Source organism: Nyctereutes procyonoides, unplaced genomic scaffold (assembly GCF_905146905.1).
Source record: "Nyctereutes procyonoides isolate TBG_1078 unplaced genomic scaffold, NYPRO_anot_genome, whole genome shotgun sequence".
NCBI lineage: Eukaryota > Metazoa > Chordata > Mammalia > Carnivora > Canidae > Nyctereutes > Nyctereutes procyonoides.
Genome location: NW_026575126.1, coordinates 46,850,547 through 46,876,126, shown reverse-complemented (window position 1 = coordinate 46,876,126; position 25,580 = coordinate 46,850,547). Strand labels below are relative to the sequence as shown.

At 47.3% G+C, this 25,580-nt stretch overlaps 2 protein-coding genes across 5 annotated transcripts in view; one reads left to right on the top strand and one right to left on the bottom strand.

Annotated features, from left to right (window-relative positions):
- Positions 1–24,005, bottom strand: part of TNFRSF17 (TNF receptor superfamily member 17) — an 89,407-nt gene extending 65,402 nt beyond the window's left edge. Inside the window, exons 1-2 of the mRNA XM_055340684.1 lie at positions 23,332–24,005; positions 14,198–14,313 (exon numbers count right to left, since the gene is read on the bottom strand). Of these exons, the coding sequence (XP_055196659.1) occupies positions 14,198–14,313; positions 23,332–24,005 (790 nt within the window). The remainder of the gene's footprint in view (positions 1–14,197; positions 14,314–23,331) is intronic.
- Positions 23,221–25,580, top strand: part of GSPT1 (G1 to S phase transition 1) — a 39,513-nt gene continuing 37,153 nt past the window's right edge. For 2 of the 4 annotated variants that reach the window (XM_055339387.1, XM_055339386.1), the window contains exon 1: positions 23,869–24,376. In XM_055339387.1, the coding sequence (XP_055195362.1) occupies positions 24,004–24,376 (373 nt within the window). In that variant the 5' untranslated portion in view covers positions 23,869–24,003. Of the gene's footprint in view, positions 23,261–23,577; positions 23,670–23,868; positions 24,377–25,580 lie in introns of those variants that run through there. The other 2 variants (XM_055339389.1, XM_055339388.1) reach the window with 2 other exon arrangements.

Below are 25,580 nucleotides of genomic sequence, written 5' to 3'. Positions count from 1 at the left end.
AAAAAGAAGAAGAAAAAGAATTATACCTGACATATAGATCCTCAAAGGGATGGCTCTCAGTAGACAGTCAAAGCCAACTTTGATTATATACCATTTTTCTCTTCACTCATGGGCTTGGCTGGAATCTCTAACTGCATTATAGATCTAGGTGAGTGTTTTTCAGATTGACAGCTGAAACCTTAGGATAGAGTTTCTCAAAGGTGAGGGGGGCGGTAGACCACTGGCAACAGAATGATCTAGCGTGCTTATTTGAAAAGCAGAGTCCTGGACCTCACACCTGAGGTCTGCTGAGCCATAATCTCCGAGATGGGAGCCCCAGGCCTCTGCATAATCCACTAATTCCTGGAGCAATTCTCTCGTAGACTAACATTTGAGAACACTGCTTAGAAAACAGGAGCAGGCTGGAGGGGCTGGCTCCTGACTGGCTCAGTTGGTGCAACGTGTGACTCCTGATCTTGGGGTCGTGAGTTCGAGCCCCATGTTGGGTGTAAAGATTACTTAAAAATAAAATCTTTAAAAAAAAGAAAGAAAATAAATAAAAAAAGAAAGAGAGCAGCCCAGATGGCCCAGCGGTTTAGCGCCACCTGCAGCCCGGGGTGTGATCCTGGAGACCCTGGATGGAGTCCTGCGTCAGGCGCGTCGGGCTCCCTGCATGGAGCTTGCTTCTCCCTCTGCCTGTGTCTCTGCCTCTCTCTCTCTCTGTCATGAATAAATTAATAAAATCTTTTTAAATTTTTTTTAAATTTAAAAAAATAAGAAAAAGAAAATGAAAAAAAAAAGGGAGCCAGGAAGTTGAAGAATTTATATGCTTCCACACACTAATTATGAAACACAGTAGGGCACCTGGGTGGTTCGGTCAGTTAAAGCATCTGCCTTCAGCTCAGGTCATGATCTCAGGGTCCTGGGATCAAGTCCCACATCAGGCTCCCTGCTCAGTGTAAGGTCTGCTTTTCCCTTCCCCTGCTTTTATGTGCTCTCTCTCTCTCTCTCTCTCTCTCTCTCTCTCTGTCTCTCTCTCTAATAAATAAGTAAAATCTTTAAAACCAAAAACCCACACACAGTAGGTTATGCGGACCAATTTAAACAACCTATTTCCTGGCCCTGGTTCACCACTTTTTGTGTCCTTATGGGCTTCTAATAAGGGAGTGTGCATTTGTGTGCAAGCTGTGCAATCAGCCTGGGATGCCCTGCACCCCTCAGAGACCCTGCAGGACTCTATTTTTTTACAGCTCAGCTTAGAAACCATCACCTCTTCCAGGAAGCCTCCCCAGCTGCCCATCTAGCTATTCCCTCCTCTGTGCTACTGCACCTTTTATTTGTCTGTTGATTAAAATATCAGGAATGGGCGATCCCTGGGTGGTTCAGCGGTTTAGCACCTGCCTTCAGTCCAGGGTGTGATCTTGGAGTCCCGGGATCGAGTCCCACATCAGGCTTCTGCATGGAGCCTGCTTCTCCCTCTGCCTGTGCCTTTGCCTCGCTCTCTCTCTGTGTGTCTCTTATGAATAAATAAATAAAATCTTTAAAAAATATATCAGGAATAATAGTTTTGACTTATGGAGCTCTTTTGGTATCCCAGACTCTGTGCCAAGTGCTACCTGCATTAATTCATTTAAGCCTCATAAGTAACCCGTGAAACAAGTACTACTGATTTCCCCATTTTACAGGTGAAGAAACTGAGATGCACAGAAATAAAGTAATTTGCACGACCGCAAACTAGTAGAGCAAGAACCAAACTCAGGCGGGGCTATTGAAGCCAAAGCCCATTGGTCTTAACTACTGTATTGTACGGTCATCTACTTGTCACTACTTGCAACTCTCCACCAAGACCATAAAGCCCTTGAGGGCATGGACTCTCCCATTCATGGATGGCTGCCCAGTGCCAGCACAAAGACTGGCAGATAGTAACAAGTGACACCTGCTGAATAATTGAGTATTAATGGGTGTGGAGGGAAACCCCTGGATCTCCTGATCCCATCTTTTCTTTCTTTTTAAAATGTGTTGATTTGAAAGAGAGAAGGTGAGAACATGAGCAGGGGGTGGGTCAGAAGGAGAGGGAGAAGCAGATTCCCCACTGAGCAGGGAGCCCGACAGGGGGCTCCATCCCAGGACCCTGGGATCATGACGCGAGCTGAAGGCGGATGCTCAACCCACTGAGCCACCCAGGTGCCCACCCCCACTTTTTTTCTTGTCCCGTCTTTTAACTGAGGGCACATTCATTCTAAAATGTCTAAAGATGGGGCACCTGGGTGGCTCAGTTAAGTGTCCAACTGTTGATTTCAGCTCAGGTCATGATCTCTGGATGATGAGATCGAGCCCCGCAGGGGGCTCCACACTGGGCATGGAGCCTGTTTAAGATTCTCTCTCTCTCTCTCTCTCTCAAGATAAAAATAAAAAGTTTAGAATGTGTTAGGATGAAGAGCATGGAAGATGGGAGAGAGAGAAGAAGGAAGGCAGAAAGCCCTTCTAGCAACCTCTCCCTCAACCACCCAAGCTACCCGCCATTTCTTTTTTTTTTTTTTTTTTTTTTTAAGATTTTTATTTATTAGGCAGCCTGGGTGGCTCAGCGTTTAGCGCTGCCTTCAGCCCAGGGTGTGATCCTGGAGACCCGGGATCAAGTCCCACGTTAGGCTCCCTGCATGGGGCCTGCTTCTCCCTCTGCCTGTGTTGGTGCCTGTTTCTCTCTCTCTCTCTCTCTCTCTCTCTCTCTCTGTGTCTCTCATGAATAAACAAATAAAATCTTTTTAAAAAAAGATTTTAAAAAAGGCAGAGACACAGGCAGAGGGAGAAGTAGGCTCCCTACGGGGAGCCCGATGCAGGACTCAAACCCAGGGCCCCAGGATCATGCCCTGAGCCAAAGGCACATGCTCAACCGCTGAGCCCCCAGGTGTCCAGCACCTGCCAGTTCTGAGACCCTCAAGGTCTCGCCTGCCCTAAGCTCCGGGTGGTGCAGGTACACTGCAGAAGAGGCGTCCTACCGGATATCACTCCTGACAACCAGGCCCGGTCACCTGTATTCATAAGGAGCTCCATAGCTTCTCCAGCGGGACCCCCCTCCCTCCCCTCTGCTTTTGTTCCTTTGGGTATCTCCTCACTTCCTCTTTGCACAGCCAATAATGGCTCTGTTTCCTGCAAGGCTACAGAGGAAGACTCGGAGTGGAAGATAGAGACCTTGGGGCACCTGGGTGGCTTGGTCAGTTGAGCGTCTGACTCTTGGTTTTAGCTCATGAGCTCAGGGTTACAAGATGGAACCTGGTGACAGGCTCTGCCCTGAGCATGGACCCTGCTTGGGACTCTCTCTCTCCCTCTGCCCCCACCCCCTATTCATGCGAGCTCTCTCTCCCTCTCTCAAAACAAAACAAAACAAACAAAAAACCCACAAGAAGACAGAGACCTTACGTCAATCTAAATTAGTCCTCCACCTACTGTGCACCAGTCCTCAATTACCAGCAGCACCACTCTGCCCTTATTATGAATTTTTATTTCCTCCCATGATCATTACGGCCATTCTCAAAGCCACGCATTGTGACTTTGATGCATCCTAGAAAGTCACTACAGCATAATACTCATCCTCTGGTGCGACTGACCCCTTGGCCTCTCCTCTGGGACTGGAGCAGGTGTCAGCCCAAGGCCTTCCATTTCCGGCCCCTTAAGTCCCCTCTGTGAACTTTCCATAACATCAGCTTTGCCTCCTTATACTGTTCAGAGGCCACGCACACCAGGGCATAAGGCCACAAAGGTGTGCTGCCCTTTCCGGTTTCCCAGAGCCTGGGGGGCCCAGGAATTGGTTTTAGGACAATGGAGAGATCATGTGGGGTGGAGAAGTGTGGCATTAAATAGCAGTGAGTCAGACAGCCAGACAAAAATTCTCTTTTCAGATACCCCTTGATTAGTTCTAGAAGACGGCCTCAGGTGAATTCTCCTCCTCTAACACCCCTCCAAGGCTTGCTAACCTGTACTGTAAACAAAGAAAAAGTGAGCCTCAAGCAGGTAACAGTGTGTGGCCAAAACACAGCAACAATATTTTGTTTCCTTTAATATATACTGTCAAAAGGATCTGGTCTCTGTAAGAAGGGGCACTTGTTTTCCATTGATTGAAATTACAAAGTTTCCTTTTAAAATAAATTTGACCAGAGATGCCTGGGTGGCTCAGTCCATTAAGTATCTGCCTTCAGCTCAGGTCAGGATCTCAGGATCCTGGGATTGAGCCCCACATCAGGCTCCTTGCTCAGCGGGGACTCTGCTTCTCCCTCTGCCCCTACTCCTGCTCTCTCTCTTTCTCAAAGAAATAGATAAAATAAATCTTTATTAAAAAATAATAAAAGAAATTTGATTTAAAAAGGGTGTCGTCTTAAAAATATATATATAAAGCAAATAATAGTACAGATGGCAAACAGGTGAAGGCTGAAGTTTGAGAAAACAGATCAGGCTCAAGGCCTCCCAGTCTGGGATGGGGCTGGCCTGGGTTTGGCATTCAGCTCTGCCCCTTGGTGGCTCGCTGATCCTCGCCAATGATTCCACCTGTTTGAGGGGTTAATCCCTCCCCCCCCCCCCAGAGTCCTGGTGTGGTTTAAAGAGAAACAGGAGCAAGACACCAGCACACCACCGTCTGACTCCTAAATGCAGCCCACTCCATGGATGCTAGTGATATGACAAGTGTCCGGCCTGCCTCCGAGCCACGGCCTGTGTCTTGGTGAACGATCAGAAGCCCATCCATGCAGGGGTCCATTCCAGTCCATGTACGCAGAACCACAGGGACAAGGATATTTCTGGATTAGTCCCTCACTGCCCACACCTGCTCCTTCCCATCTACACGTCATCGCTCAGGCTCCCTTCTACTCACACTGCCCAGTGTGGCCACCTGTCAGTGGACCTGCCTGGCTCCTAACCCTCCCTCCTGACCACAGACAGCCCTATCTTTTCTTTCGTTTCACTCACTCATATGACACATAGTTATTAAGCTCTTGCTATAGGCAAGGGATGGGGGAAGGACAGCAAGGAAAGTGGGAGGGGAGGGTGCTGCTCTCAGAGCACTTACACTTCCAAAGCCCAGAGGTTAATAATAATAATAATAATAATAACAACAATAATAATAATAACTTCCAAGCCCAGAGAATAATAAGAATAATAAAAACAAGAAGACCCATACATGAATCAGTTTCAGAGTCTGTGCCCATTTTTCACCAGAAAAGGACACTTGCTTACAACATGACAGCAGAAACAAAAAGGCAGAACACGGCCTTGCTCCAATCCAGCAGGGAACATGCACATCAGGTGACTGAAATTTTTTTTTTTGCCACTCTGTGCGTGTTCGTGGATGAACGTGAAAACGCTGTGAGTGTTGATTGGGGGATGACAAATAAATTCCAGTGAATAGGTGCATTCACAGATACCGAATCTCCATGCAAATGATAATGGGACTGACTATAAATCAGTGGGATGTGGTAGTGAATTGGGTGGGGAACAGTTGTTTTGTTTTGTTTTTTAAGACTTTATTTATTTATTCATGAGAGACACACAGAGAGAAGCAGAGACACAGGCAGAGGGAGAAGCAGGCTCCATGCAGGGAGCCCGACAGGGGACTCGATCCCAGGTCTCCAGGATCAGGCCCTGGGCTGCAGGCGGCGCTAAACCATTGAGCCACTGGGGCTGCCCAAGGGCGGGGGGGGGGGGGGGGGGGGGGGCACAGTTTTCAAATGGAAATCTCTCTGAGGAGGGGGTGGGGAACATCTCACCTGAGACCTGAGGGATGAGAAGTAGACTGCCCTGTGAGGTTTAGGCCTCACAGCCTGCCGGGCAGAGGGAGCCCCAAGAATATGGGACTTGAGGGAGAAGCCAGCCTGGAGAATTTGTGAATCAGAAAGGAGGTCTGAGCTGCTCAAATGTCGGGGAGCAGGAGGTGAAGCTGAGAAGTAGCATGGAGGGTAGGTTGGCCCTGGGGACCCACGGAGATCCTGACCCATCACCAAATAAAACCTGGATCCGCCTTCAGGCCTCACCCATGGTCCCACCCTCAGCCCCTACCTCTGATCGCCCCACCTGGTTCCCCTAGCAGCTCCTTTGGGGGCCTGCCCTCTCACTTGGGCCCCAGTGCTTAAATCCCACACATTTACATGTTAACGAGTAGAAAGTTCTCTCTCATGCGTGACCCAAATCAGTCTTGCAACAATCCAAGTCCATTTTCTGTTGTCTTGATTTCAGTAATAATATAGAGGAGTCACCATCACCATCGTGGTGATGTCACCATTGTGCTTACCACTCTGAGGACAAGCCATATGCTTTAAGGAAAATGACTCAGAGAGGTTAAGTCACTTGTCAAAAGTCACACAAGCTTGATGCTGCAAGAAGATTCAGACTCAGGACTATTTGACTTTAAGCTGGGCTCTTTCTATTATTGTTCTATTGCTCCCCTGGCTCTTCTTAAACCTATAGACTCTCAGCACTTCTCTTTATGGACGGTCACAGTATCCTGTGGTTTATCTTATTCACCATACCTTGCCTACAGGGTGAATCAAAAGTCAGTCTCAATGGCTTCTTACCCTTTGCAAGGTTTGTAATCAGCAGGAGTGAATTCAGAGTATGACCGAAGGTACACTGATACGGTTTCAATCTTGAATACGGGAGATTTGAATTCAACATCTGTTAAATGAAGAGCCACGCAGGAAGGATCACATTTGGCCAGTTTGGCTGAGAGGGCAAATGTCCTGGCATGTGTCACGCTGTGCCCGTGTCGTTGAGTGTCTATCATACAGTGTTTGTCCTGGCACTTGTTGTTTTTGGTTATTCCACATCCATTCCCTCTTTCGAGTAACACACCGATTTCAGGCTGAGGAAATAAATACCTTTGTGGGGAACCTTTCTCTTGCTGGGAAGCAGTCCCACATGAGTGCCTTCTACAGTTCCAGCTCAGTGCGGGGGGGAAGAATGCAGCAAGAGCTTGGCCAATGGGTAGCTCTGTCCCTGGACTGTGAGTTGAGTAGAGGTGAGAGGGACACTAGCGTGCTGACGGGATCTTGCTCGTGGCTAGTGGTTGTACTTGGCTTTTCCTAGGTCTCTGCCCTCTGGCATTTCCATTCCCAAACTAGGTCTCCAGGCTCCTCTCAACTCTACAGCCACCACAGAGCCTTCCAATCAATGTCCTTATGCATTAGGTAGCTAGAGGTAGATATTATAGCTCTCAGACTACAAGAACCCCAAAGCCTGGACCTGTCCTGGAAGAAAGGATTTGGTCCTATCTCAAGAGACTGACAAACAAAAGCACATTTATAGATTTTAGGCATGCAGGTGTTGTTTTTGTAAAAACAATTCTAGGACATCTGCTGGCATCATGCAACTCTTGATCTCAGGGTCATGAGTTCGAGCCTCATGCTGGGCATGTAGATTACTTAAAATATTTTTTTGGATATTATTAAATATTATATATAAAAATAAAAAATATTTCCTAGGGACGCCTTGGTGGTGTAGTTGGTTAGGTGTCCAACAATTGGTTTTGGCTCAGGTCATGATCTCAGGGTCCTGAGATTAAGCCTCGGTGTACAGGCTCTGAGCTTAGCTTGGAGTTGGATTGAGATTCTCTCTCCCTCTTCTTCTGCTCCTCCCCTTGTGCTCTCTGTTTCTGTCTCTAAAATAAGTAAATAAATCTTAAAAAAATAAAAAAAGAAATCCTAAACAAATACACAAACAAAACACAACTCCTTGTTTTAATTTGCTTTTTTAGGGAAGCTCTCTATTACGTCATGCAACTGGAACATGATATTAAATCTCCACCTTCACGGAGTAGATGATGAAGAAATTAAATCTGTAAATGAGTTGTATGTTAGTTAGTAATAAATACTGTGGAGAAGGCCTTTTTGCTAAGTCATCATTTAAGGACCTGTAGGTAGTGAGGGTGCAAGCGAAGAAAACAGCAAGTGCAAAGGCCTTGCGGTGAGTGTAGTCTTGGCATGGCTAAGGTCGAACAAGGTCAGTGTGGCTGAGCAAAGTGATCAGAGAGGTAGCACAGAGCCAAGTGATGCAGAGGCTTGCAGGCCATGATGAAGACTTTGACCTTCATTTCTGGAAAATCATCTCATATAGCATTTTGAGTACAAGAAGAATTGAGGATGACAACAGCTTCTGTGCAGAGAACAGATGGAGCAAGCCAAAGACACATGAGGAGCTCTGCTAGACAGCCATTGCTACTATTAAAGCTCAGCAGGATTTGATTTTGCCTCTTCCTCTCATTTTATCCCATGCCCCACCCTTCTCCTGCCCTGCTCCCTTCCTGACATTCTTTCTGTGCCTAGAAAGAGCTACTTTTTTTTTTTTTTTTTTAAGATTTTATTTAGGGGCAGCCTGGGTGGCTCAGCGGTTCAGTGCCGCCTTCAGCCCAGGGCGTGATCCTGGAGACCCAGGATTGAGTCCTGCATCAGGCTCCCTCCCTCTCATATTTATTCATAAGAGACACAGAAAGAGCAAGCAGAGGGAAAAGTAGACTCCCCACAGGGACTTGACTCCAGGACCCCAGGATCAGGACCTGAGCCCCACCACTGAGCAACCCAGGTGTCCTTAGAATGAGCTACCTTATTCCAGGTCTTTGGGAGCCTGAGTCTGCATTCCGAGCATGCCTGCAGGTAAATCTGATAGGTTAAATTCTGAGAACCACCGCCCTCAGGTATGTTGAGAACGCAATCCTTGAGCACCAGAGAGGGGAACTCTCAAGAGTGAGGAATTACATATCTAGGAGGATCAAAGTGGTTCTGGGAAATTCACAGAACTAATCCAGCATTTCTTCCAATACCCCGCTTCACCCGCTATCACCTTTGAACTGGCCTCTGCTTGATAGTGTAGGGGAGAAAAGAAATCTTTTTCCTCCACCCACCTTGTGTTCTCTGACTGTGACCTGTTCCCTGTAAATTGAACGAACAAATGACAGATTGACAAGAGGAAAACAAACAGAAGTTTATCAGCATATGCATTTAGTGTGAGTTTGGAAGCACTCACACAAGTACAGGGTGGTTAGAACATGGGCTTATAAAGCATCTTAACAAAAGAGCAACGCAGTTTTGGAGAAGTGACAAATCCAAGGAAAAGAATTTTGAGCTTCTAGAGGCAGCAAATTATTTTTTTTAAAGATTTTATTTATTTATTCATGAGAGACACAGGGAGAGACACACACACAGGCAGAGGGAGAAGCAGGCTCCATGCAGGGAGCCCGATGTGGGACTCGATCCCAGGACCCCAGGATCATGCCCTGGACCAAAGGCAAGCACTCAACGGCTGAGGCTGAGCCACCCAGGCATCCCGAGGCAGCAAATTATGGGAGGGTAAATATGTGGGGAAACTGATGGTGGTGAGGGTTAGCCTTTAGCAGGGTTTGTTATGCGCATGTCTCATGATGATAAAGATCTAGGGTTGTCTCCAGTGATTAACTTCTATTCTTCCTGGTGTCAGGGGAGGGGAGCCACTTTTACAAATTTTTGTCCTACTTGTAGGCAAATAGGAAAAGGGCAGAGAATTTTTCTTAAATCTGTTTCTTCTCAATTGTTCCCAGCTCAAGCTAATCCTTAGGCCAAAGTGGCATATTTGGGGATGGCATAAACTGCTACCCTTCAATAACCATTTTAAGTAAGTAAAATCTTATTCTGCTATAAGAATTATGGCCATACATTTCCTCAGAGTAATTGAGTAAGCATATTCTGTATTAACATCGAGCATCGTTTCCTCTGGGGAACTCCTATCCATCTTTCAGAACCCAGCTAAGGGGTCATCTCCTAAGAGAAGACTTCCTGAATATTCTTCTAAAGAAATTAAGTATAAGGGCACCTGGGTGGTTCAGTCGGTTAAGCATCCAACTCTTGACTTCAGCTCAGGTCAAGAGCTCAGGGTTGTCTGCTTGAGATTCTCTTTTTCTCTCCCTCTGCCCCCCCAAATAAGTAAGTAAATAAATAAATCTTAAAAAAAGTTAAGTCTTCCCTGCCTTTAAACTTTGCGTAGAGCATTTTCACCAAAACAAAGAAACCAAGTAACTATGCGAGGTGTTAACCTGATTATGGTAACATTTCACAATATATAAGGGTATCAAATCATCACATCGTATACTGTATATATATATATATATTTAATGTATATATATATTTTATTATATATATATATTTTTAAATGAAGTATAGGGGCACCTGGGTGGTTCAGTTAAGTGTTGGACTCTTGGTTTCAGCTCAGATCATAATCTCAGATAGTGAGATCGAGCCCCACATGGGGTTTACTGCTCAGCATGGAGTTCCTTCCCTGAGATTCTCTCCCCTTCTTTCCCCCTCCCCCTCTGTTCCTCCCACCCCTCCCCACTCTCTCTCAAATAATTAGATGTTTTTAAGAAATAAAATAAATAAAAAATAAATAAAAAGAAAATGAAGTATAGTTGGTACACAATGTTACAATGGTTTCAGGTGTACAACAGTGATTTGACAAGTCTATATGTTATGCTGTGCTCATCACAAGTGGAGGCACCATGTGTCACCATACAGTACTATTGCCATACCCTCGACGACACTCCCTATGCAGTACCTTCCATCCCTGTGACTTGTACATTTCATAACTAGAAGCCTGTTCCCCCCCACTCCCTTCATCCATACTGCCTATCTCCCTAGGCCCCAAACATATTACAGTTTCATCAGTTATACTTCAATAAAGCTGAAAAATAAAACAACCAGAAGAGCTATAAAAATGTCTTGTGCAGGGACACCTAGGGGGCTCAGTGGTTGAGCATCTGCCTTGGGCTCAGGGTGTGATTCCAGGGTCCTGGGATCGAATCCCCCATCGGGCTCCCCTCAGGGAGCCTGCTTCTCCCTCTGCCTGTGTCTCTGCCCCTCTCTCTGTGTCTCTCATGAATAAATAAATAAAACCTTAAAAAAAAAGTCTTGCATAGATTTCTATTGTTATACAAATTGGACTTTTAGAAATTATAAAGTATCTCAAACACAAGCTGCAGAGAAATAGCTTAGCAGACCTCTGCCTACCTATCACTTAGAGTTCACAAATGAAAACAGCCTGTAACATTTGCATCAGGCCTCTTGTAAAAAATAACTAGCCAACTTACCAAATAAAATGTTACATATACAACTAAAAACCTGCCCTCATTCCGTTTCTTTCCCCCTCTCTTTTGGATTAAAGAATAAAGAAAAGAACAGGCAAGCTGGAATGAAGCTCAGAAAGGCAACCAGCACCTTTTGGTGCAAGCTTCCCTGACATCTTTTGGTACTTCTCTGGAGGATATCCAGAGGAGGAAATCCCACTAGTGAAGGTGCAGGAGGGACACCTGGGTGGCTCAGTGGTTGAGCATCTTTCTGCCTTTGGCTCAGAGCGTGATCCCGGGTCTGGGAATCAAGTCCCACAACGGGCTCCCTGCGAGGAGCCTGCTTCTCTCTCGGCCTAGGTCTCTGTCTCTGTTTCTCTCATTAATAAATAAATCTTGAGAGAGAGAGAGAAGGTACAGGAGAACCTGGAGGCTGTCGATGAATCAGTGAGGCAAGAATAAGCAGTGAAATGAATTGAGGACAGGGGCAATCTTTGTTGTCACTCATGTCCTGAAAACTGTGTATTCAGCTTATGTGGCATCATATGCTGGTAAATGTATTCTGTGTTTCTGAATGTGCTCCAGTGCTCATCAGGACCCCAGCAAAGCTCTTATCGATAACAGAGGCCAGTCACATTTGGGGAGGTCAGAAGTCAGGGTGGGAAGGTGGGACCCCAACATCATAGATTGTGTTGTATTGGTTGTGCTAACATCAACTTCCAGGAAGTGACTTCAGGATCAGTAAAAAGTTCGTTGGTCCTCAGTAGACTCACAGTGAATGAAAATAAAATGAATGAATGAACAAATGAATGAATGAACGAATGGATGAACCAGTATATACTCTACTACCAAAGAGAGGTACACAATCCGCCCATCTTTCTTTAGTCCATGTACCCTTCCTCACTCAACAAATCTTGATGTCCTTTCCCTCTTCTTCCCTTTGTATATCTTGGTTTCTGGCCTTTCTCTCATTTTATGCTTTTTAGCATTATTTTTCCTAGATGTGTTATTAAATACTTCTAATCTTAAAATAATAAATAAATAAATAAATAAATAAATAAATAAATACTTCTAATCTTCTCTGGAAGTTAATAGGCGTTTGAATCAGTGACATTTTTAGAATGTTCAGCCATTCTGATGGAATCGGTGACATTTTAAAACCAGAGGTTCATTTTCAATCCAAATGATCAGAAAACAGCTTATTTGTTAGAGCAAAGCATTAAAATGCATTCTTTACAGAAACTGACTTGTGCAATTTTCTGATTGAGTCCCTAATCAAGACACACCAGTGATATTAGGATTATGTGTGAGGATGTAGAGAAGGAGCCAAAGCTTTGCAGTCCGAAAGATCTGGGTTCAGGTAATTCAATGCCTCTGAACTCTGTTTCTTCCCTTGGCAATTGACAGAAGGGATGCAGACCTGGAGGTTATTATTAAATATAATAGCAAGGGACACGTGGGTGGCTTAGTCTGTCGAGCATCTGTCTTTGGCTTGGGTCATGATCTCGAGGTCCTGGGATCAAGCCCCATGCTGGGCTCCCTGTTCAGCTGAGAGTCTGCTTCTCCCTCAACCTTTGCCGCTTCTCCCCCCCCCCCCCCCCGCTCAGGCCCATGTGACTCTCTCTCTCAAATAAATAAGATTTTTTTTTATAAAATGTCATGAATAATTAAAAAAATAAGGATAATGGCCATATGATCCAGTAATTCCCACTTCTGGGTATACACCCAAAATATTTGAAAGCAAAGACCCAGATAAATAAATACATTGTACACCAATGTTCCTAGCAGCATTGTTCCCAGTAGCCAGAAGGTGGAAAGCACCAAGTGTCCATCCACAGATACATGCATACACAAAATGTGGTATATTCACACACTGGAATGTGATTCAGCCTTACAAAAGAAGGAGATTTTGACACAGGCTACAACATGGATGAATCTTGAAAACATGTTAAGTGAAATAAGCCAGGCACAAAAGGAATGTATGATTCCACTTACATGAGATACCTAGAGTGGGCAAATTAATAGAGACAGAAAATAAAATAGGGCTTACCAGAGGGACTGGGGAAAGAGAGAATGAGGAGCTACTCACAAAGTTTCTGTTGGCAACAGGGAAAAAGTTCTGGACATGGATGGTGGTGATGGTTGCAGAACAACAGGGATGTATTTAGCGCCACTAACTTGTACAATGAAAATATTAAATAACAATCGCTATTATTATGTATTCACAAATATATACATTATTTAATAGGTTAAGTTGTGCAGCTTAAAGCGACTGAATTTAGTTGTTTTCCTGATCCCACTTATAAATCACCTCCTCCCCGACAACGGGGTCTGGGAAAACAGGCCGAGGGGGGGTGGGGGAGCTGCGGGGGTAGGGGGGGGTCCTGGAATGAAGTTAGCCAGGCCAGGCTCCCTGATGTAAAACATAATAAGCAATATGTTAATACCTCGGGAATAATGAGCCCTGATTTCTGCAGAATGAATCAACTTTTCATCTGAGTTAACTGATCATTATCAGACTTTCTCTGTGCTCTCCATTATGGGTCTTTTACACTCACAAAAGGGATGTAATGAGATAATCATTAGCAATGAGACAGCTATTTCAAATGTAAATCAATAGGCCAGTGGAACCTGGGGACAGCTGCCACTTAGATACCCTTTCCGAGCCAAGCTCTGCTAACACGGGGAGCAGAGCTGGGCCAGGCTGGCTGAGGAAGCAGGCTGCTCTCAGGGGTGTCCTAGAAGCTTCCTTCTGCCTCAGGGGGACAAACCATTACAGTGAAAGCCAGCAGGGGTCAGCAATCATCAAACCTCCTGGATTTTAGTCGCCGGATTGGGGAGAAGGGCACCGGGATTACATTGGCTAAAATCACTGAATACAATCCTTTCCTCTGGGTGGATGGTCTTGGAAAATGAAGCCTACAAAGTGACATAGAAGATTGACTCACAGAATTGTCTCCGAGTCCTGGAGAAACCAGAACAACTGGTTTTCCCAGCAGTTTCATTGAACAGGGATTAACCCACAGGAGCTGGTTGAGGAAGCCAATTTCCACACCAGAACTGGTTGATTGACTCAAGGTCATTGCGCACGTGCTGGCACCACCAAATTTAGCATCACTGTCATCTGCTATCAATTCAATGTTTCATTACCTTTCTTACCTCGCCCGCTGTGGTCTTCTTTGTACTTAGACCCTCTGTTTCTGCTTCTTTGCTGCTTGATGCCAGTCTCTTGGGTCATTTCGGTCCAAACTGCATTTCCATTCAGACTTCAAAAACAAACAAACACCGTGATATTTGGGGGCAGTTGCACAACAGTGACTGTGCTACAAAACCATTGAGCGGTACACTCCAAATGGGTGAACTGTATGGCATGTGAATGGAATCTCAACAAGCTGTTAAAAACAAAACCCACCCACTTGAAAGGACAGAGTCTAGCCCAAGTGCAGAACCAGTCAATTTACCTTAGTGTTTGTTGCCAATTCTACCAAAATACTTGCTGGGTGAAGAAATTAAGCAGCAAGTCATATTTTCTGTCCATTATGGTCACCTGGGCTACCATGCTGCCCTGCTTCTAATGTCTAGGAATAGGGCACCTGGGTGGCTCAGTGGTTGAGCATCTACCTTTAAGTTCAGGTCGTGGTCCCGGGGTCCTGGGATCAAGTTCTGCACTGGGCTCCCCGTGGAGAGCCTGCTGTCTCTGTTTTTCATGAATAAATGAATAAAATCTTTAAAATAAATAAATAAATTCTATGAATAATTTAGAGCTAGCTATACATACCAAGTACAGAACCCCCCTTGAGGACTCTGTAGTTTCAATTCTGAGTAGTATTGAACGCTGTAATCGGTTCCCCCAACATACATTTTTTTTCTGCTAGATGATGTGTCTTTATTCATTTGACAGACCGAACACAAGCGCAGGAGTGACAGGCAGAGGGAGAGGGAGAAACAGGCTCCCCACCGAGCAAGGACCTGATACAGGGCTGGATCACAGAACCCCGGATCCTGATTTGAACCAAAGGCAGATGTTCAACCTGCTGAGCCACCCAGGCGTCCCAGTGATTTGTCTTTTTTTTTTTTTTAATTTGTTTATGATAGAGAGAGAGAGAGAGGCAGAGACACAGGCAGAGGGAGAAGCAGGCTCCATGCACCAGGAGCCCGACGTGGGATTTGATCCCGGGTCTCCAGGATCGGGCCCTGGGCCAAAGGCAGGCACTAAACCGCTGCACCACCCAGGGATCCCCGGCGATTTGTCTTTAGACCAGTGATTCTTAAGCTTGGCCTCACATAGAGGTCTCATACTTAAAATTTGTCAATGCCCAGGTCCTACTCAAGACCAATTAAATCGGAGTCTGGAGATGTGTTAAGTTTAAAGTCCCCCCCAGGTGATTTTAATGTGTAACCAGCAGTCAAAATCATTGGTTTAAAGGATCCCTTTTCTACAGTGAGATATAATTTCATACTCATTAGGATGACTTATTTATGTATTTATGTATGTATGTATGTATTTATTTATTTATTTATTATTTTTTTAAGAGAGGCAGGGGGAGGGGAAGAGAGAGAATCTTAAACCCATAGGGCTTGATCTCATGACCCTGAGATCATGACCGTAGCTGAAATCAAGAGTTGGATGCTTAACTGAGCCACCCAGACACCCCTAGGATGGCTATTATTAAAACAAAACAGAAAGTAATACGTTCTGGTGCAAATGTGGAGAAATCGGAACACTTGTGCATTGCTGGTAAGAATGTAAAATGATTTAGCCTGGGGGTACCTCGGTTGGCTCAGGTCATGGTCTGGGGTCCTGGGATTGGGCCCCATGTGGTGCTCTGCACTCAGCAGGGAGCCTGTTTCTTTCTCCCTCTCCCTCTGCTCCTTCCCCCACTGATGCTCTCTCTCTCATATAAATAAATAAATTCTTTAAAAAAAGTGATAATGTCTGCTTTAAAAAAAATGGTTTAGCCTTGTGGAAAACAGTATGGAGGTTCTTCAGAAAATGAAACATGGAATTGCCATATGATTCAGCAATTCTACTTCTGGTACATACCTAAAAATAATGAAAGCAGAAAAAAAAAAAAAAGAAACGAAAGCAGAGATGTGAGCAGGTACTTGTGCACTCATATTTATAACAGCATTATTTGCAATAGCCAAAAGGTAGAAGTAACCCAAGTGTCCTCTGACAGATGAATGGATAAACAAAATACACAAACACACACAGAGTTGAATGGAAAATTATTCAACTCTAAAAAGCTCATCCGTGCTGCCACATGGATGAACCTTGAGGATATTATGCTAAGTGATACAATATTTGTATAGAATCACTGTTGGAGGGCGCCTGGGTGGCTCAGTGGTTGAGCGTCTGCCTTTGGCTCAAGGTGTGACCCTGGGTCCTGGGATCGAGTCCCACGTCGGGCTCCCTGCAGGGAGCCTGCTTCTCCCTCTGCCTGTGTCTCTGCCTCTCTCTGTGTCTCTCATGAATAAATTTTTAAAAATCTTTAAAAAAAAGAAAAATGAAAAAGTTCTGGAAATGGATGGTGGTGATGGTTGCATAACAGTGTGAAATGTACTTAATGCCACTGTATTGTATTGTATATTTACAATTGGTTAATGTGGTGAATCTTATTCATTTTGTGTGTGTGTGTGTGAATCTTATTTTGTGTATATTTTACCGCAATAAAAAGAGATGTCCTTTCCAAGGATAGGTATCTGATCCAATTCATGCCAATGACACAGGGGGAGATACTTCCTGGAGGGCTTCTGGGAAAAACTTCCTCATTCTTAGAAGAAAGCAGCAGGATGAGATGTTCTTTATTGTTTCTCTGGACTTGGCATCTGAGGATCTGCAGCTCTCTTGGGACCAGCCTGAGGATGAAGCCAACATCCAGGGCAGCAGATAGATGGAAAGGTACAGGCCCTCGATGATGTCATTAAGCTCCAGACCCAATGGACTAAGAAATCAGTCTTAGGGTTTATTGTTAGAAATAAGACAACAGGCCTAGAATAGGGTCACGTAGCTAAGCGTACGTCATCACACGGGGACTTTTTTTTAGAAGATGTTTCTTTTTTTTTTTTTTTTAAGATTTTACTTATTCATGAGAGACAGAGAGAGAGCGAGAGCGAGAGCGAGGGGGGGGGGCAGAGACACAGGTAGAGGGAGTAGCAGGCTCCATGCAGGAAGCCTGATGTGGGACTTGTTCCTGGAACTCCGGGATTATGGCCTGGACTGAAGGCTGAGCCACCTGGGCTGCCCATCTTTCTTCCTTTATTTAAAGGATTTTATTTATTCATAAGAGACAAAGAGAGAGAGGCAGAGAGATAGGTAGAGGAAGAAGCAGGCTCCCTGCGCGGAGCCTGATGCAGGACTCGATCCCGGGGATTCCAGGGCTCGGGATCACACCCCGAGCCAAAGGCAGATGCTCAACCAGCATGTTGGTTGAGCCATCCAGGTGTCCCAACACACTAAGACTTAACTTAATTTTGGTTCTGGCCTCTCCCAGAATTGGCATCTTTTTTTTTTTTTTTTTTTTCAGAATTGGCATCTTAAATCAATCAGAAATCACCTGGTCAGCACTAATGAGGTCATCTACCTAACAGACCCCTGCTGTCCGCCAAAGGAAAGTGACCTTGCCACAACCAATCTTCCTTTTTGCTAGCATAATTTCCTTGTCCGGCTCCCTGCTGCCTGTAGAAGTCTTTCATTTTGTTCAGCTCTTCAGAGCTCCTTTCTGCCTGCTAGAGGAAATGCTGTTTAATTCATGAATCATTGAATAAAGCCAATAAGATCTTTAAAATTCAACCAGTTGAATTTTTAATGTAATCATGTAAAATAATACATTTCTTGTGGCTAAATCTAGTTTGAATTGAAATTTGTGTAACTTGTTTTCTGAAAGGATCTTGACACTTATACAAGTACTGTTGGTACAAAAAAAATTTTGGAAATAACCTAAAAGCCTATGAGTGGGAAAATGGACAAATAAAAAAGAAGTATAAACATAGATGGAGTTACTATATAGCAGTTAAAAGACAAACACAGGAAGTGAAACGCAGGCTTTATATATGTAAATCGTGCAACAGTACAGTGGTCTTTCATTGCGTTGTATGTTGTATGTGTAAACATGTTTTTTAAAAAATTAGGTGGATCATATTTTAAAAAATATTTTATTATTTATTCTTGAGAGGCAGAGATATAGGCAGAGGGAGAAGCAGGCTCCCCCCAGGGAGCCTGATGTGGGACTCAGGACCCCAGGATCACAACCTGAGCCAAAGGCAGATGCTCAACCACTAAGCCACCCAGGCACACCAGACCTGATAAGTTTTCTGAGGCTAATAACGGGGGGAGGGGCAGGACGCACCATCAGAAATGGAACCACTGGGGATCCCTGGGTGGCTCAGTTGTTTAGCGCCCGCCTTCGGCCCAAGACGTGATTCTGGAGTCCCGGGATCGAATCCCACATTGGGCTCCCTGCATGGAGCCTGCTTCTCCCTCTGCCTGTGTCTCTGCCTCTCTCTCTCTCTCTCTCTGTGTGTGTGTGTCTCTCATGAATAAATAAAATCTTTAAAAAAAAATGGAACCACTGCCCAAATTGCCAATGTTCTATTTTATGAATATCCCAGAATTTTAAGGGAGTTTATTTATTTATTTGACACACAGAAAGAGAGGCAGAGACATAGGCAGAGGGAGAAGGAGGCTTCTTGTAAGGAGCCTGATGTGGGACAGGATCCCAGGACCCTAGGATCATGCCCTGAGCCAAAGGCAGATGCTGAACCACTGAGCCACCCAGGGGTTCCTCTTAATAATTTTTTAAAATTTTATTTTAGAGAGAGAGAGGACAGGTAGGAGGGTCAGAAGGAGAGAGAATTTCAAGCAGACAGCATGCTGAGCATGGATTGGGATCTCACCTGAGATCCTGAAATGAACCAAAACCAAGAGCAGGATGCTCAACCAACTGCACCACCCAGGCGCCCCTGAATTGTTCCCTTTAAAATGGTACATTTTATATCATGTGAGTTTCATCTCAATAAAATAATTTTTTAAAAAGATTTTAATTTATTCATGAGAGACACAGAGGGAGAGAGAGAGGCAGAACACAGGCAGAGGGAGTCCCCCGATTTGGGACTGGATCCCGGGACTCCAGGATCAGGCCTTGGGCTGAAGGTGGCGCTAAACCGCTGAGCCACCTGGGATGCCCTCAATAAAAGAATTTTTTAAAAAGTTTTAAGTAGGGGATCCCTGGATGGCTCGGCGCTTTGGCGCCTGCCTTTGGCCCAGGGCGTGATCCTGGAGTCCGGGTATTGAGTCCTGCATCAGGCTCCTGGCAGGGAGCCTTTCTCCCTCCTCCTGTGCCTCGCCTCTCTCTCTCTCTCTCTCTAGGTCTATCATAAATAAATAAATCTTAAAAAAAAAAAGTTTAAAAAAGTTTTAAGTAATCCCTATACCCAATGTGGGGCTTGAACTCATGACCCTGAGATCAAGAGTCATATGTTCTTCCAACTGAGTCAGGCGACGGATAAAAGAATTTTTTAAAACAATTTGCTTCTTGTAGGAAAATCCAAACATAAAAGTAAAAAATTGCAATTTCTTCTTTTAGCTACTTTCCATTCACATCCAATCCCATCCCACACACTTTCCATTAACTGTTTAATATGTAACTGTCCACACTTTAAAGTTTTATAACATATAAAATGATACATATGTCTCATTCTCTCCCAAATGTTTACTGAGCACTTTATCCATGCCAGGCAACAGTTGTAGGCGATGAGAACACAATAGCAAGTCAGACAGAGTCAGGGAATTAATTTTCCAGTAGGAGAAGATGGGCAGTAGGCACGGAGACCAGTAAGAACTTCAGATTGTGATAAGGCATCTGAAAAAAATAAAAAATAAAACTGGGTGACAGGGTAGAGAGTGATGTGGGTTGGTGGAGGGTCAGGATGGCTAGGAGAGGACACATCGGAGCTGAATGACAATGAGCTGGAGAGGTGAAGATCTAGGGAAAGAGCATCCAGAGAGTAGAAAAAAAACTAGATGCTTTTAAAGAAATAGGATCGTACTAGATATACTGATCCACTCTATATTCTACACATATAAGACATATTGCTCTTCCTTACTTCACCACATATTATTATTTTTTAAGATTTTATTTATTTATTCATGAGAGACACACACACAGAGGCAGGGACATAGGCAGAGGGAAAAGCAGGCTCCCTGCGGGGAGCCCAGTGCGGGACTTGATCTCAGGACCCAGGATCACGACCTGAGCCAAAGGTAGATGCTCAACCACTGAGCCACCCAGCTGCCCCACTTCGCCATATGTTATAGATGGGTTTTCCCTTCAGCACCAAGTCTGTGTGACTTTTTGAAAGCTGCATATTATTGCATACTGTTGCTATCCATCACATATTGAGTCATAATATCCCTGTTGATGGACGTTTAGGTTGTTTCTGGTTTCTGTTGCAAAAATGCTGAAAGGACAGCTTTTTACACTCGTGTTTGTATTCCTATTTCCAGGAGTGGCCCTGCTACCTGAGTCCATCTGTAGGTACACGTTTTCATCCCCTAAAACCTCTGGGATGGCCCTGAGTTTTCACATCAGCTTCATGTTTAGAAGCATAAAAGACACACTGTTATTTATTTATTGAGGCAGGGAGCCAAATGCAGGCTTGCAGTAAAGTGGCTGTCCAGCTAATCCTGTGTGTTCATGGAGCACAGAGCAAGACGTCCTTGGGAAAACTCGCTCTTTATGTTGACAGTCCTGTGTCCCAATAGTCCTAAATGAGTATAAAAGGGCACTATGGTCCAAAACTCCCGATTGATGCACTAATTCACTCATGAAACATTTGTTAAGCATGTTTTCTATGCCAGGCATCACTCTGGGCATTGGGGACATAAAGAAGATGAAAAGATGCTGACCTCAAGTCATTCAATCTTAGCACAACAGCAATTATCAAGAAGAGCCTCTCACTTTCCTGCTGGAGCAGTGCCTCAACCCTGGCAGGTCACAGCTTTTGAAAACCAATGGAGTGGATTCTTTTCTGAATTTCCATAATTATCCTATTCAGGGACGTGGAAGTTAACGACATCAACTGCTTTTCTAAGCTGTGGGGCTCAGCAGTTTTTGTCTTTGTCTCTTGAAAAAGCTTGTGGGCACAAAGACACTGCTAATTTAATTAGATCTGAAGAACTAACCTAAGAGGGATCTGTCATCCGGTGCCCTATGGGTGATGCATGTTGAAGTATGGCATCCAGTGACAAAGCAGCTGAAGGACAGTAGGGTCACTCTTTGAGTCAGTTGTTTTTGACATTTGTGTGTGTGTTGACATGATTTTTTTTTTCTTAGGAATAGGGTAGGGCGTGCCAGTCTTGAGTGAGGAGGCACTTTATTTTGGACACACTGTATTTTCTTCCGTGTTGCAAATATAATATAAAAATATCTCAATAGCAATGCAGGTCTCCCTTATATAACGGAAGATCTGATTTTTATTTATTTATTTATTTATTTATTTATTTATTTATTTATTTATTTATTTATTTTACATCAATTGTTACTAAGGTTTGGGTAAGTCCGAGGGCAATCACTTAATACCAACTTTAAAGTGGGACGGTCTTAAGAAAGATTTAAAATGGGTCTTCAGAGAACTATATTAATAGGCTGTAACCTGAACTTTGTATGAATCAGAGGGATACATCATCTGTTGTGGAAGAAAAAAAAAAGAAAAATCAATACCCAGAAGATTTAAAAAAAAAAAAAATATATATATATATACCCAGAAGATTTCAGGGAGCCTTGACCACAGAGTTGAAGAAAAAGTTAAAGCCAGGTTTGTTTTAAGAAGGGTCTCTCGTTTCTTCACATTTACAGCACTTGATACCCTCAAGTGTGAAGTTCAAGGAAAAAAAAATCCATAAAAATTGCTAAATATTAAACACAATTTTATTTTATTTATTTTATTTTTTTTTAATTTTATGATAGTCACACAGAGAGAGAGAGAGAGAGAGAGAGAGAGAGAGAGAGAGGCAGAGACATAGGCAGAGGGAAAAGCAGGGAGCACCGGGAGCCTGACGTGGGATTCGATCCGGAGTCTCCAGATCGCGCCCTGGGCCAAAGGCAGGCGCCAAACCGCTGCGCCACCCAGGGATCCCTTAAACACAATTTTAAACCACTTTAGCATAAGGATTTGTTTTGAAAGGTACCAGACAGCTGTTTTTGAGCTGTCTCACTAATGGGCTGAGTCCTCTTTTATCGTTAAGATACAGATGTTTAGGGATCCCCCGGGGTGGCTCAACAGTTAGTGCCTGCCTTGGGCCCAGGGCGTGATCCTGGGGTCCTGGGATCGAATCCCGCGTCGGGCTCCCTGCGTGGAGCCTGCTTCTCCCTCTGTGTCTCTCATGAATAAATAAATAAAACCTTAAAAAAAAAAAGAAAAAAAAAAGAAAGAGAAAGAGATACAGCTATTTAAAATTCAAATTCACATCTAGATCTAGATTCTGGACCGTAACGTAAGGTTGCTAAGAAACATGCATTCTCTGAGCGTCTACGCCTTCCCTCTGTAATTTTTAGCAAGTTAGTTGCACTCTGTCTGGACTCCTTGGAGAAAAAGATCAGCAGTAGGTTCCCCGCCCCCGGCCCCCCGGCCCTCCACCCCCCCAGCCTGGGGCTCCACAGGCCACAATTACAGGAAAAAAACCTCACAGGTACTCGGAACAAGGTTGCTTTCCCACTGCATCTAATCGGGTCTGGGAATTCATCTTTTGCTTTGCTCGCCCCTCCCTCCCCCCTCCCTCATCCCCCCGCCCCCCATGTTTACCTAACCTCGGTCCGCTCGAGCCAACTCCACCACCACTCGGAAGAAAAACCCACTTGGCCTAATGGTGCGTCGTACGGAAGCTGGGCGCACCGGAATGACCTTATTAGTTGGATACGTCTGGATACACGGTGGAAGAGGCCCCGGTCCTCGGTTTAGCTTGCGAGGCCCCCGGGCCGGGAGGAGGGGAGGAGGGATGGAAAAGTTCGGGGCGGGGTGGGGGGAGGCTTTCAGTGACTAGTCAAACAGACGGTGAGTCATCCAAAGTTTCCAGCTCAATAACCTCCCCCCCCCCCGCCCCGGGGCAGAGCCTGGGCCCCGAGCGCTTTACGAGCCACGCCGCGTCCCAAGTCACTGCCGTCTCGCACCCAGTGAAGGCAGAAGATGCGAGACGCGCGGCGCCGGCTTTGAAAAGTAGGGCGAAATCCGGCTGCGGGGCGGGGAGGCCCGGGGAGGCCGGGGCAGGCCGGGGGCAGAGGACGCACCCGCTGGCGCCGCGGGAGCGCAGGACCGCGGCGAGGACCACCCCGGCGGCCGCAGAGTCGCGCGAGGACGCGCCGCCGCCCCGCCCCCACCGGGTGACAGGTGGGGCCGCCGAGCGACGCCGAGACCTCCGCCTCCTCCCGCTGCCTGCCGGGAGCCCGAGCCGCTTCCGGTTGCTCCGGGCTTCCGAACTCCGACTCCCGTCGGCCCCCGGGAAAACCGCAGCGGGGGTGAGGGTGGGGGTATCGCGCGGGTGCTGCCGGGACTCGTAGTTCGGCCCGCCGCCGCGCTTCGTAGCCGGCAACGCGGACGGGCAGGACCGGGAACTACCGAGGCGAAGGTACGGGTGGCGGGGAGGGGTCAATCCGCGCCGGCGTGGGGTTGGCGCTGAGGCGGTGCGAGGTGGTTGGGGTTGGGGTTGGGGTTGGGGTTGGGGTGGGAGGAGATCCGCTCGCACACACGAGGAGGGCTGAGCCGCCGCCGCCGCCGCCGTTCGTCGTCGCCCGTGCGGAGTTGGGACCGGAGCCCTCGCCGCGACGACGCCGGGGATTGTGTCGCGAGCCCCCCGTCTGCCTCGCTGCTTGGCCGGGTCAGCGCGGCCTGCTCCCGCCCGGCCCGTCGCCCCCGCCTCCATTTCCCGCCCTCTCTTCGCCACACACACGGCCCCCCCGATCATGGATCCGGGCAGCGGCGGCGGCGGCGGCGGCGGCGGCGGCGGCGGCGGCGGGAGCAGCAGCGGCAGCAGCAGCAGCGACTCGGCGCCCGACTGCTGGGACCAGGCGGACATGGAGGCGCCCGGGCCGGGACCGTGCGGCGGCGGCGGCCCCTCGGCGGCGGCGGCGGCGGCGGCGGCTGCGGCGGCGGCCGAGGCCCAGCGGGAGCCCCTCAGTGCGGCCTTCAGCCGGCAGCTCAACGTCAACGCCAAGCCCTTCGTGCCCAACGTCCACGCCGCCGAGTTCGTGCCGTCCTTCCTGCGGGGCCCGGCCCAGCCGCCGCCGCCCGCCGCCCCGAGCCACGGAGCCGGCAGCGGCGCGGGAGGCGCTCCGGGTAAAGGGCCGGGAGCCCCCGGGGGTGCGGGTGGGCGCGCCGCGCGGGGCCGGGCCGCACGTGGGGCGCTGACAGCCCCGGCCGGGCCCCCCTCCCCCCCCCCCCCGGAGCGGAGCCCGCACAGGGCGCGGGCGGGGCCGCGGCGGGTCAGCGCCACGAGGCCGGGGAGCGGGGCCGGCCGGCGCCGGCGCCGCCGCCGCGGGGGGGCGGGGGGGCGCGCTCGCGTGTGTCCCCGCCACCCCAGGCCGCGGCGCGGAGCGTCCCGGAGGAATCCCGAGATGCATTGCAGCGGGGCGCCCCGGCCGCGGCCGTGCGGATGCCCAGGCCGCCCGCCGACGCCCGCCGACGCCCGCCTTGCCTGAAGGGGGGCTCGCGCTTCGCCCCCGCCCCCCTCCCCCCGCCCCCCTCCCCGCTCCCCGGCGACACCTTCGCGTCGCCCCAGCCGTCGGCCCGGCCCAGGTTGGCCTCGGCGCGGCCCGCGCCCGCGGCGTGTGCGCCCGTCCGCCCGCCCCACGCGCCCGCAGCGTCTGTTTAGGACTTTTGCAGCCGCCGCGGGCGGGCCGTTCCCCGGCCGAGCTTTTGCGAGGTTCCCAGCCGAACCCCCGCTGCTTTACGAGAATCCTCGGTTCTCAGCACGCTCCCGAGGACTCGTTTACAGGAACGTCGGACGAGCGGACTTTATAACTTGGCAGATAAAGGCGCTTATTTTAGGAGCTGTCAGCGTGGGTTTAAAGAGGAAGAGGTTGAAAAGGGACTTTGCTCCCGGTGTTTAAGGCAGAGGATTGGGGGCCTGGGTCGTGCGCGTTCCCTCGCAGCTCGTGAGTGAGACCGGATTGCTGATCTTTCCCCGAAGCTCTCAGTTGCGCTGTTGCTTAGTCTAGGTGGGCATCCTAAGAGTGCGCTAGGAGGCTCGTTTCTTAAGTTGTCGTTACAGTCTTCTCCCCAGAGGCAAAGGAGGTTTGGAGAAGTACTTTGGCGAAGTGTGTATGTGAGGACGTAGCTTGGGTTTGGTTTGCTTTGTTGATTGTTTTTTTTTTTTTAAGATTTTGTTTATTCATGATAGACCTAGAAAGAGAGAGAGAGGGGCAGAGACAGGCGGAAGCAAAAGCAGGCTCCATGCCTGGAGCCCAACGCGGGACTTGATCCCGGGACTCCAGGGGTCACGCCCTGGGCCAAAGGCAGGCGCCAAACCGCTGAGCCACCC